Raw genomic sequence first — 14,458 nt, 5'->3', positions numbered from 1 at the left:
AGAAATTCGATTTGAAAAAAAAAAAACTTCTAATATTTTGAGTCATCACTTTTGATGCGCTCAATTTGCACAGATTTTATTATAAATCTATGTTTCTCAATTGCTTTTTCCATGGTAATTGCTTTGGAATTCCACATAATTTTTCAAAAATCCAATATTTTCAATATGATATCTCAATATGCGAATTTGAACTTTTTATCTAACTTTATTTTTTCCAGTTTCATCACTAATTCAATAATTTTTAAATTTTTTTGGCAGTTATAACTACTAATTTCCATTTGGTTTTTAAAATCCTGATACATTTAATATGATATATGACTTGAAATTATAAATTGCACATTTGAGCGATTACTTTTTGAAATGTTTTATTTTGGGCGATTTCATCGTTAATCTAAATGATTTTTTTTATTGCTGCACTCTTCGACTTGATTATGAAAATCCTGTATTTTTTACCAAGAATCCTGTATTTTTTATTTAAATATAAGAATTGCAAATTGCGCATTTGAATAATCACTTTGTTTGTGCCCATGCCACACAGTGGGACAAAATCAGAAAAATGCGGCCAAACTTAGAAAATTAGCTTCAATGTTCTAAAAATTGATCACCTATATGTTTTTTGGGTCGCTGATTTCAAATATGAAGTCAAAATTTCAAAAAAAAAAATGGCGGATGATTATTGAAAAAATTGTAAATAAATAAATAAAAATTATTTACTAGTAGTTTTTGAGATCTTTGATTACAAATTTGTGGTTAATAATTTTAATACTAAATAAAGTAATGGATGTAAAATCGCAAATATTGATCAAAGCAAATTTAAACTAAATAAATTGAATAAAAATATTTAAGATTGTTAATTACAAATTCGATTATCGAATTTAAAAAAAATGATGAATCTATTTTGCTAGATATAAAAAATTTTGAAAATGTTATAACAAAAATGATAATCTCAAGTTTATTTTTTTTAATATTTTCATTAATTTTATCATTATTATAAAAATGACACGAACTATAAAAATCGATATATCAGCCAAATTCGAAAATATTCGCAGCTTTTTTTTTTTTTAGTTCTTGAGTATATATACCAAACAAATGTAGACATTTTTTTTTAACCTCGGCAACGAGAGCACCCTAAAGTTACAATTTCATTGCACAGGGCAGAAATAGGGAAATGGCTCTGGTTTTAATAGTATTTATGTAAAATAATGAATTCATATATATCTTAGAAATACATTTATGTATAAATCATGCATAGCTTTGATATTTTTATTTACTATAAGGATTTATCATATTAATAAAAATTTAACTGAAAAATTTAATTTTTTTTAATTCGACTTTGTTTCCATTTAATTGCTATTTTCATTAATAAACCGAAAGAAAAAAGAAAACAAAATACACCATCATATTCCTTGGACATTTTACTACAAAAAACCATATTGAGATTTTTTTTTCATATAACTTCATTTTTTTATTTTTGACTGCGAAAAATAATTTTTGTTCCACAGTGTGCCATTGTAAATCCAAGTTATTTTTTAACCATGTTTGTAGTCAGTTATTGCTCCACATTCCCATGTGGTTTTAAAAATTCTAATTTTTATTACACTATGCTAATTATAAATAAACACTTTTAGATAGTTACTTATTGACATGCTTTATTCATCCTGATATCATCATAAGCTTAAACACGTTTTTTTCCTGCAGTTATTGTCATCTGTCACCATGTGATTTTTACCTTTCGTTTTTTAACTATGATGTTATTATGACAGGCCAGCACATTTAAATAATCACTGTTTGATTCAATTTTTTGTTTATTTCATCATAAATCCAAATTGCTTTTTCACCATTTTTTTGACAGTTAGCACAATGCTATGATAATAAAAAGAAATCAAAATATATGTTAAAAACAGCTTAAAACTACACTTTCAAAGGAAAATTGTGCAATGCAAAAATTCCACAAGAAAACTGAAACCAATAGCAAATTGTAAACAAAGAAGAAAACAATAAAAATTATGACAAATATAATAATGACAAACTGAGGCTGAAGTCGTCAGGGGGTAACAACCTCAGAAATTTAGCAATAAAAAAATCTAAATCCCTTTTAACTGATAAAATAAAATCATTATTTTTAATTTTTAACCTTGGAAGTTAATAATGCTGTAAACTTTCTGAAGTTTAAAATCATTTTAAGTCCTATATTTTTTTTAATTAAAATGTTCATTTTAAATTTATATTACTCATTAAAATGTGTATTTATTATTTTTTTTGTTGATACTTTTATTCTGTGAGCATCAGTTTTTTTCTTCCTTTTTGTTAGAATTTATTTTAAAATAAAATTTTGTATTATTCGATATGTTAAAAGAAAAACCCATTTCTTTTCCCTAATATTTATATATATATTTTTTAAGATATCAATTTTTGATAAAAAGGGTAACAATTGTGTAAAAAAAAGTATCAGCTTTTTCATTTTTGAATAAATTCTAATAATTAAAAGTATTTAATTTTCTATAAATATATTACCAATTTTAATGATGAAAAATATTTAGTGCTTAAAGCACTAATGTTTTGAATAGAAATTATCATATTTGTTGTCAGCATGCTTAAATCCAAATGCAGCCTTTCGTTATTCAATCTGCTGTGCAAGTGGCCCAGCACTGAAAAAGGGTGTGCGCCCTTACTAATAGTAACTATAAAACATTTGCTGGATAGTATGTATATCACTCTTGTGAAATCAGGGAAAAAATATTTTAAAATACCAATATATTTTAAAGTTACCAATATAATTTTTTTGTTTTGAAGATAAGCTTAAAGTATTAAAATTTGGCACTTTTCTAATTTTATGCATTAGTGAATTTTTTGTAAAATATCTTATCTTAAATATATTGTATTTTATGAACTCTTAAAGTAAATAATGTGATAAAATCATAAGTTCTATTTATTCCCTATGACCACAGATAGATTGTAATCTAATGGCAATTAGTAATACAAAAAGTTTTTTAATTTGGCTCTCTTCATTATTTGCGGACCCCTTTTTTCACCTTTGCCAATAGGTATTTCTAAATTTTGTCTGCCACAGAAGATAATGCTAAAATGAAAAGAAAATGAAGTGTGAGTTAAGACTGAATTTCAAAATCAGATGAGCCCATTTTGAAATATTCAGTGTTTTCTGAGCTGAGCCTCTTTTTCAAACCCTATTATCAATTAAGTCACAGACTATATTGTTTTAGGTTAAAAATTTAGTTCAAGCAACTTTGGCCAAGTATGGAAGAATTGATTTTTTGATTAACAATGGAGGTGGACAATTTCTCTGTCCAGTTGGTGATCTAACCACTAAAGGATGGGATGCTGTCATAGAAACAAATTTAAAGGGTCCATTTTTAATGTCCAGGGCAGGTAAATATTAGTTTTTCTTTAATGTAAATTTTATCAAGTTCTTGTTTTATATTATGTACTTAATTAAATGTTTTATATCCTAAACTAGAATTAGAAATACTATTTTTTACTGAATATTTAGTTTTACTTTCAAGGATGTTGAATGACTACCTCACTCCCCTTTTCTAAGTGTTCATACATTAAATTTGTTCATTTGATTGGGAAAAAAAGTTTTTCTAATTATTGATATATTTTCAAACTACAGGTTAACTAAGTTTTTTTTATTTGCAGAAATGTAGTTTCCATTTTTTAAGAAAAATTTCCGTAAGGAACAAAATTTTATGTTGTATGATTTTAAATTTTTCCCCCGAGATATTTTTACCAAAAATTTAAAAAAAAAAGTTCTCACATAATTCAATCTTTAAAAAAATGAATTAATCTATAAGCTTAATTTTTTTTTTAATTTTTTGAATTAAACATGGAGGCTAGGTAATTTTAATTGTTTTTTGCTCTTATTCCACTTAAATTAAGAAGAATTCTAGAAACATTGCTATGCAAAGGTGTAACTGCTCCACAGTGTGCTAAGTAAGTCAGTATTAAAACTCCATTAAATCTTTCTTAAAAAAGAATTCAATTCAATTAATTTTAAAAAAAATTTAAAATCTAAACTACTGTAGTCTCTGGATAATCCGATCTAATCAGAACCAAAGCTAACTGACATTAAGCAGATTTTTCTATCTTAGATATATTAAAAATAAATACAAAATTGAAATGTGACTATGTATTTTATAAGGAAATAATACGTTTTAATGCAAAACAAATGCACTTATAAAATTGCAATCATATATCAATAGTTTAAATTACAATTCTATGCTTAAAGTGCTTCTTTTAATACAGGTTTAGTATTTTTTACCATAGTGTTTCCTTTTTCTCAAAAAAAAAAATTGTCACTTAACATATCCTCTACTTTTATAATTATATTTATATTCTTCATTCATTCTGTATAACTAATGAATATAAATTTTTTATTCTTTTGTTTATCAGATGAATAACTCGTTAGTTTTAATAGATTTATCATGGTATTAAACTTCTACATAATCAGTAGTCATTCAGGGGCATTATATAAGATACTCCCCTTGTTGAAGTAGTAAAAAAACCTGATTTGTTAACCTGAATGGAAAGGCAGAAAGAACCACAGAATAAAATCTTATATAATTTCATTAGTGACTGGGAATCATTATTGTGGAAAAGCATACTTGTACAACAAATACTATTAATTAAAGATGCTTATTTGATTATGACAGGGGTGGTCCAAGCCTATTTTCAAGTGTAAGTAAGAATATTTTTTGTGGCCGTTTCCATTATGGATGATAAATATGTATAGAGAAAGACAAATTTGATTCATAATTTTAAAAATAAGTTAAAATCTACAGTTTTTATTTTTTGATAAAAATGCAGTACCAACTGCTTATATAATGTACTTTTATCTTAACAAAACTTGTATAATGAAATAAGTATTATTATGAAGCTCTGAAATAATGAAGAGATAAATACATATATGATATGAATTTACGTTTATGATGTAAATACATACGTATACATTTCTCTCAAAAACATAATTATTATGTATCAATAATTTTAGGAGGGAAAACTAAGATAGAAGGATATATGTTTTATACTCTTCCAACAAACCTCAAAGGAATTGAGAGAAAATAATTTCATTGTTATTTTATTTATTTTTATTTTGTAAAATTTTACATAATATTTACAGGCTGAAAAAAATAATGAAAACAGAGTGCAAAAGTTAATCAGACTGGAAAATAATGTTATATTAAATTCTATAAGAGTTAGCAGGTTTTAATTATTAATCTATGATGCATTCTCCACATCACCAGAAACATTGTCATATAGCGTGCAAAATTTAAATATCGGATTTTGAATATCATCCACATTATAAAATTTTTTGTCACATAGAAAATGTTGTAATGACCTGAATATATGATAATCTGATGGTGCAATGTCGGGCAAATATGGTGGGTGATTGGAATATTTCCACCCCTATTCGTAATTTTTTTCAGGGATTGTTTTGCACAGTCTGGTCTTAAATTATCATGTAAATTTTAATGATTAAAGGTCAAAGTACTTCAATCACTTATCATAATTGACCGACCTTACACCATTAGATTTCATATATATCACTATAAAATTTTCAAAATACCTGCTTCTAATATACCTTTCAAAAATATTACTGATTTTTATCAATCCAGAATTTAAGTTTTGCAGGTTAGACAGCAAAAGGTTTCTGATAACGTTTACATCATTGATTAAAGCAAACAATTTGCTGAAATATATTTTAAAATTTAATGTAACAAAACATCATTACTTTCATGTTCACATAATGTTCAATTAAGAAAAAGAGACAAATAATCCATAATACTAGAAAAATTATAAATTAGTGTAATTTAGTGTAATTTAATGTAAAAAAATTAAGTGAAAACAAATCAAACATCACAAATCAAATGCCTTAAAAAGTGATAACTCAAATTCGAAATTTAAAAGTCGTATTTAATCTTATAAAAATATTGGGAGAAAATATAAAAAACTATTTGCAAAAGCCCGATAAAATTATAACTGCCAAAATAATGGTTAGGTTTTCCAAAATCAATTCTAATCTAACAAGTTCACATCATTTTATAATTATTAAAAGGAATATAATACGTTTTTTAATCACTGACACTTACATTTATTAATCGTAGATATTCACATTTGTAGTTAACAATTTAAATATTTTTCAGTATATGATAAATGGATGAAAGACAATGGTGGTGTAATCATCAATATATTGATGGATTTTGAAAGAGGCCTACCACTAGCAGCGTATGTTATTATCTTAGTAATAATTTTTTGAAATTATACTATTAAATCTTTTATTAATTAATGTTATGGCTCAGGTTAATTTTAAGAAAATCATTTCTTTTTTTTTCTCATTTGTTTCATATTGAAAAAAATCTCTAGTAATTTCCTAAAATAATAATTAATAAGTGGACAGGTAATAGTAAACATTAGCCTACATTGTTTCATTGTAATAAAAGTTAATTACTTTAAAAATATTATATTTTTGCCTAAAAAGAAAAATAATCCCTTTTATATAATTTAAAATCACTTTAACATGTCAAATGTCATTAGGATCATTAGTGAACTAAATTTGACCAAAGAGCCATGGTAGTAACTGTTCAGTAGTAAAGATGGGTTATAATAGTTATTTTTTATTAAAATGTTATAACTGTTACAATTCAAAACCATAACTATTATAAATTTCTGTTGCAAAGTAACTGGCCTCTATATTAATCGGAAATAAAAACAGCTGTAGCATATGTTTCCTTGTCTGTTATGCAACAGAGGGACAGATCCATTAATAGAATTAAGAGAAAAATATCTTCTATTATGGTTTTTATTGATTGAACTGTTTTCGACTGTTCAATTTCAAACTATTAAAGCCCAAAAATAAATCTTAATCATAACATAATTTGTTAAATACAGTGATAAAATATATTAAGCCTTTTTGTTTTGTTTAAAACTGGTTTAACATTAATAAAATAAAATAATAACTCTTATAAGTACATTAATTGATTAATATTTTATAATAAACATATATAAAAGTATGCTTATAAAAAAAATTCTTTAACTGATCCAATATAGCTGTTATGAAAAATAGTAGCCATCTCTACTGCTGAACAGCTGAGAGATCATAATAAACAAGAAAACAAGAGGCAAACTAATAACAATAATGTGACAAGAGGCAAACTAATAACAATATAAAATCCATTAGTTCACTTCGTTCTAATGTTTCATAGAAGGTTTGCACACAAAATGATTGCTCAACAATGTAGTGTTCTTGTTTAGGCTTTGCAAGAAAACTAAATTTTGCATCATATTTAAAATTGCGTAATTTAGATTTTTAAATTCATAGTTGAGTTAGTCAGCATTGGACTTCAGCTACAAAAGAAAAGAAAAAAATTCAATGTTAAAAAGTTCTTTGAAAATGATAAATATAAGTAAATATTTTTTTAAAAAATTACTTAAAATAAAGTATTTTGCGATAAAGTTTTTCTTTTTCATCTTTGCAAATGTTTAGTTTGTGTATGCTTTAGTTCTCAAATTTTCTAGAATTCATATATGTTTTGTACATAAGTGAATTCAGTTGACTCAGATTACAACTTCATGCCATGAATAAAGTTACTGTTGCAAAATAAAATTGTCCTTATATGGCATATTTTTATTAAAATTATGTTGCTTAAAACTATATAGCCATTCATTAGGCTATGAAAATCCTGTGTAACCTAGCACAAGAGCTGCTTTTTGTGTAGTTTGGATTTTCATTATAGGCACAGTTATTGACAAACTAGAATTTCTTTGTTTAACAAACCATTTTAAGAGAGCTCCATCAAATCCTTTATCCTGCTTTTTTTTTAGCCTTCCACAATCGGTTACATTTTTTTCCTACACTTTCATTAAAGCCTTATTGTTTTTCAAAAGAGATGAAATTCCATACTGCTTACATTTTACAATTTTTCTTCTTTTTCTTAGAGTTTTATAATTTCAGCTTCGCCTTTTTTAGACCATACTTTTCGACACTTAAATCAGCTCAATGAAAAATGCGCTTTCAAAAAATTTTTTAAAAAGTAAGCACAAGAAATGAGCTTTTCTTACATGTATCTCTGAAACCAGAAATGCATTTGCAACCATTCAGGTACTTCTCTCATGATATTCAAACTTCTCAAATTTTATAGGAAAGAGAAAAATGGGCTGATCTAGCTTGCAGTCTAGTTGCCATTTACCCTGAAGGTTGCATCGTTGTACCTGTTGACAATAACTTTAAAAAATGATTTAACTACTTCTAAATAACCCTGAAGCATATTTCAAAATTATTATGCAAAAAATACTTCTAATAATTTTTTTTACATTTGTCACTAATTCTGTTTATTTTCATGCTTCCAAAATTATTTCTCAATAAATTTGACAAAAAAGAATAAAAAATTGCTCACGAAAAAGTATGTTCTAATGCATATATGAAATTTTACCAAACATGCTACAGTAGAGAACCATTTATCCGGTATCCAGATAACCGGGAAACCAGAAAACCAGGAAAAATTTTGATCGGTTTTCCCGTCATTTTAAACTAGAACGACTATGAAAAAAGCGGAAATTGAACTCATCCTTGAAGTTGAGTAGAGGAAAATGTAAGGAAGGGGAGAATTTTTTTCCCCGTTTACCCAGAGAAACGTCATTTCCTCCGTGACGTTGAAGACAGGGAAGGGAGGAATGTTTTATTTTCTCCTTTAGGCCGTCAATCTAGCTCAAGGGTGTGGCATGCTGATTTCGTTTTCTGTTTGATTTACGAGGGGGGTGGGGAAAATGCATATCAGTGAACAGAAGATGAAAGAGAAAAATATATTTATCTATTTGACATCGATTAATAAAAATAAAATCTTTTTCTTCTGAATAAATTTTCATTCTTTGGAAGTGCGGTATCATTTGCAAGTTTCTATTGATGTGGAATCACATCTGCTGTAATTAAATATCGTGTTTTGATCAACAACAAAAAATAATAAAAGGAGAATTATTTATTTATTTAAACATAGGATTATTTTATGAAGCAGATTGCAGTTTTGTTTTTCTGATTCCACTACGTTTGATATTTTTTTCTTTTCACGATAAATTTCGCACTTAATAAATTAATTCTTTTTATTCATAAATTTTATCATTAGGTTTTTTTTTAAAATTTCATTGATCTTGCCTTGTTCCGGGTTTTAATATTTATGCTAGTGCCTTTTTTAACTATCGTTTCGGTTTGATAATTTTCAAGTGTTTTTATTTAGATTAATAAGTTCTCTTTTTATTTTATCGTTTCCCCCGTATAATTAGGTATGAAATATATTGCGTTATTTAACCATTGGTTTTGTTTATATTAGTTAATTTAGGAATTGTAATTATTTTTAAAAAATAAATACGAGAATTTTGTATTTTTTAAACTTGTTTTTCTTGTCTAAACTTGCAAATTTTTTTATTCTTTTAAATGTTATTTTTTTACCATTTTTTTTTCTATTTAAAGTTAGGAGTACCTTTCTTTTTTCTTGTACTTTATGCATTACACTTTTTCCTTGTAATTCGGGTTTGATAAAACATCGATTAAAGACACTTTTTGGTCGATCCAGAAAACCGGGAAATTCAGACATCCAGGATAGCGATGGTCTCGAGCATCCCGGATAATTGGTTCTCTACTGTATTAAATTTAGCTAGTTTAATCAAAAATTTTCATAAATGTGGGCTCATGATGAGTGGTTTTTCTATATTGAAAAATTTACCTTTCATAATGATTTTCAAGATAATATTCTGCATTAAATATTTATTCAGTTTGGATTATTTGCGTAGTGATGCTTTTTCTAATGTAAACAAACTTTTAAAAAAACAATATTTTTTTATAGGCATTCAGGAGCTGCTCGAAGTGGATTAGATAATTTGACAAAATCTTTAGCAATTGAATGGGCATCAAATGGCATAAGAATTAATGCTGTTGCTCCTGTATGTTTCAAAATATTTCATTCTATTTGTTGATTTTTTTTTGTTTCAATAATTTTAATTTGTCTGTTTTTAATTTCTTGCATTATTAAGGGTTCTTCCATATATTCTGAAACAGCTGCTAAGAATTATCCCATTAATATTTATGATATGGTTAAAGAAAATATTCCTTCCAAACGCCTGGGGGTGCCTGAAGAAGTAAGCATTTTGCCTATCATTTCTTTATATGTATGTTACGAATTTGCAATTTGGAATTTAAAACTTGAAGAGCATTTTGATTGTAAATTTTACTTTATATCAAACATTTAAAATGAATCATTGCTGTCACATAAATGATCAAAATTATTATGCAGACGGTGATCGCCATATTTAATAATATAGTGGTAGTTGAAGTGTTGTCTCAAGAAAAATGAATAAAATTGTTTAAGTAAAAATTTAATTTATTAAGTAAGAATTAGTATATTCAAAGTGGCCATATTTAAAATATACAAATCATAAGGAAAAGGAAGTCCATTAAAGGGATCAAGACAAAATTCTCTACGTCGAGAAGTTTTGTTGGCATGAATGATATTTTAATGGTTGGGACTGGGAGGCCCAAAAGGTCACCCCCAGTCGTAACAAATTTGAAATTAAAATTGAATGAATTTGTTCCTAACGGACACAGGAGCATGTAGAAGAGATACAAGATTGGCAAATTATCTAAAGATAACATAGCCAGAATAAAGCCAACCCCCCATAATCAATATTAGGTTTGAAAATACTTTGGCGATTGAGAATTATTATAACCATGTAACTTAAACATATTTGCTGTAAGATATTGATAATAAAGAGTTATAAATAGATTTTTGTTTTCGATTAGGCGCAACAGTGAATTAATGAGTACATTAATATTGAAATAAAAAGTTAGCTGTTACATTGATCAATAAGAAAAGAATAAAATATTTTATGTTCGCTTTTATAATAATTAACTATTAAATTATTAACTAATTGATTGCTACCATAAAAATTAACTCATTGATTTAATTTAATTATAATTCGATTCAGAATGATTAAAAAACATAAGTTTAAGTAATTACAGATATTTTAAAAGCTAGGAAATATGTAATGCCAATAGTGACATTGCATTTATAATTCACAATTTGAAACTTAATAAACTAATACATGCACCATCTTTTGCGATACCGAAAAAGTGGGGAAAAGTAACAGGCGGGGCCCTCATCAAATGAAGTTTTGTTGTTATTGTTTGAACAGTTTCTACTGGTGAGTAAGTTTAACAAAATGCTAATCAAGACCCTTGACTATTCATAGAATATGATAGTAGAATAACTTGAAATAAAAACGATTAAAGAAGGAGGCTTCAGGTCTGAACTTGCAATACAAGTCACTAGTAAAAGCACACATAAAATTGAATTGAAGTGAAAATATTTAAAAATATCTATTGCCACTATGTATATCAACAATTTAAAATTTGTAACTAGGTCAAACTGATAAAAAAATGAAATTATAAGTATTAGACAAATTTCACGTTAAGACAAAATAATTGGATTTAGAGGAAATTAGACCCAGAGGCTTTTAACTTAGTGAGGAAGGCTCAAATAGTATTGCTTTATATGATTTGAGTGCCTGTTTGCATTTATGATCTGTTTGTTAAGTTTCATCGTCTTGCTTTTGTCTCTTGGTCTAATTCTCATCCAAATAAACGATTTTGTCTTTATGAGGCATTCTTTGAAATATTAAAATTTAATATTGATACATTTTCATATTATACAATTTAGTTCGGCTGTGTTGCATTTTCAATTGGGATTTTCCCATCTTTTGGATATATTGTTTGTTTAAATAGTTGTTTGCCTGTATATTCAATTACCTTGATTAGCATTTTGTTGATCTTGCTTACTAATAGAAAGAGCTCATGCAATAAACAGTTGCCAAGGTTCCTTTTATATTCTAGTGCTGTCAACTTCTTCTTTGCTTTTCTTTATTTTAGTTTTTTTTTAAAAAAGGTATTTACTGCATTTTTTAGCTTATTTTTCTTGTTATTTGAGCTTGTTATTAAAATCAAAGATATTTAGTTGAAATTGAATTATGTATTATCTCTCATTAGGTCTGCATCAAAAATATTTGAGTAAATAGGAAAATAAAGTCATTTTTATAAGCTTGATTTCTGGATAATATAGGCATACTTTATTTACGACTTGTTTTTCCTTGCCGTTATGTTTTAATAATCATGTATTTTAACCAACTGTAATGTTTCACTAACTGCACTCAAAAATAAATTATTTTTTAATAATTTAACAAAAATAAAATTATTTTTTAAGCATGGAGAAATTTGGACCATTTTTATTTTTTATCTGTTTAAATTCCTTTACTGTGTATAAACATTTCTATTTTTTGCTAATTTTAAAATTTAAATTCATTTATATTATTTTAAGATATCATCTCCTGTTTGCTTTTTGCTTTCTCCTGGTGCATCATTTATTACGGGGGAAACATTTCATGTTGATGCTGGTGGAAGACTTTATTCTCCTCTACTGTGGAAAATTCCTGGTAAGGATGCAATACACATACAAAAAATTATGGGCTATTATGAGAGTAAATGATTTGCATAGTTTTTAATGTTCTGAAGAAAGGATAATCAAGTTACATTCAAATCCTTTTTGGATAGTGGTCCCAAGAAATTTAGAAAATATCATGTTATTAAGTTAAATACAAAAAAAAATGTTATACAAACTGTAGTTGTGAAAATATGATGTAAACTTAGATTTTGTTTGAAAGTAACATTAATGTCACCACTAAACACGCATCTTGCAACTAGTTTAATCAGGTGTTAATAACATAATAATAAAAATATATCCAATCTAAAAATAAACAAATACAGGTACAAGATTAAAAGGCAGTTTATTAAGACTAAAGATGAGTTTTATTATTCAAGAAACAAGACTTGTTACTACAGTGTAACGTCCCTTTTCTGGAAGGGTCGATTTCCCGGACACTTTTTAACAATCAAAATAAACAAACATCACTTCATCATCCCTTCTCTTAAAAAAAGAGGTCTTTTGACATGTTTTTACCTTTTCTAGCGATTTATGCCATAAATCGCCAGAACGAGGTAGAGAAGATTTACCAAGACCATTGAGTGACCGTTAGTGACACTCCTCTTCTGGAATGCAGGACAAAGAGGAAGATTTGTTTTCAAAAGAGAGCAACTGAGTCCCCTCCCCCTTCTTTTCTATGGCTAGTAAGAGGCATTTCTTGGAACCTTATTATTAGAGTGTTAGGGAAAGAAGAAATACTGTGGAAAAGGGTTAATGTGGAGGGGGAGTCAAAATGGAAAATTTGAATAGGTCTAAAAGGATAGATACACATCCTTGAGAAACATTTGTTCTCCCCCCTGACCATGTAATATTTAGGCGGGGGGAAAAAAGGGGGTAACATTCTTTCTGTAGTATTCATTCATTCATTCTTTCTTTAAATTAATAAGAGGGTAACATTCATTCTTTCTTTAAATTAATTTACCAATTTCAGCCACTCATACTGAGTTTGAAAATGAAATAAAAAGAACTCACCTTGTGTTTAGGTATGATATATTTAAAATATAAAAATTATATGTAGTTAAAAATTCATCAACTGTTGATTGTTAGTAGGTTTCCTATTGCTCGTCTTCAATTTTTCTATGATGATACAAGAAGATCGTCAAAATTTTTTAAAGTAGAGACTGAGCGATGTTTAATTAACTCCTAACCTATTGTTATGATTTAAAATGTCTATTGTTTGTTTTAATGTTAAATCAGTTTGCTTTCTGTTATCCAAATCGTTAAACTCTACTAAGTGAGCACATTAAATGTCTGCATGCTCGTTCTCGGTATAGATAAGACCCAGTTCTTTTGAAACAAAAGGAAAATTATCACATGGAATTAACAACCAATTACCACTCTCCTGTTTATGTGCAGTTGGAAACCACTTAATGTGTAATGGGGTTAATTCTCTGAATTGCAAACAGCGCAAGATAAGAATTTATTTTTTTCATGTTTTAAAGAAAAATTAAGAGGTCAAATCTAGTGATATTAATTCTGTAGATTATATATAATATTTTTTTATAGTTGATATTGAATCTGGTATTTTTTTACACTACTTTAATTTGTAACTCCCAATTTGCTTCCCTTTTTCTCATGAATTTCAACAATGGTTCTAAAAATATATATCAATGGTGGTCATTACAGAACACTATGTCTAAATATCCTTTAAAATTGTATATAATATAATTAAACATAAGAAGAAATCTCAGTTCAAGATTGTATAATTTTATGTTTAATTATTAAATTTCATTGGAGTTACCTTCAAGGAATTTATAAGAAGAAAACTTCCAAAAAATAATTAAAATTTAGGTGACATAGCATTATGTTTTTGAATTTAAGTGAGCCTTTATTGCATAAACTAAAGATATAAATTTTTATTAAGCACCGCAACTTTATTAATTATAATTGAGAATAATTTGAGCAAACTGAGTTGTTTCCTC

General features: G+C 26.7%; 1 protein-coding gene across 5 annotated transcripts in view; it reads left to right on the top strand.

Moving 5' to 3' along the window:
- LOC107446647 (peroxisomal trans-2-enoyl-CoA reductase) overlaps positions 1–14,458 on the top strand; it is a 43,201-nt gene that overhangs the window by 10,056 nt on the left and 18,687 nt on the right. For all 5 annotated transcript variants that reach the window (XR_015430283.1, XR_015430282.1, XM_043043943.3 and 2 more), the window contains exons 3-7: positions 3,222–3,387; positions 6,162–6,243; positions 9,852–9,948; positions 10,039–10,143; positions 12,375–12,489. Coding sequence is in view for 3 of the 5 variants with exons in the window: in XM_043043943.3 (XP_042899877.2) it covers positions 3,222–3,387; positions 6,162–6,243; positions 9,852–9,948; positions 10,039–10,143; positions 12,375–12,489 (565 nt within the window). In the remaining 2 variants the exon portion in view is untranslated. The remainder of the gene's footprint in view (positions 1–3,221; positions 3,388–6,161; positions 6,244–9,851; positions 9,949–10,038; positions 10,144–12,374; positions 12,490–14,458) is intronic.

Source organism: Parasteatoda tepidariorum, chromosome 11 (assembly GCF_982258835.1).
Source record: "Parasteatoda tepidariorum strain Cologne lab strain chromosome 11, Ptep-v5.0, whole genome shotgun sequence".
In the NCBI taxonomy this organism is placed as follows: domain Eukaryota; kingdom Metazoa; phylum Arthropoda; class Arachnida; order Araneae; family Theridiidae; genus Parasteatoda; species Parasteatoda tepidariorum.
This window is presented reverse-complemented; position numbering and strand designations above follow the sequence as displayed.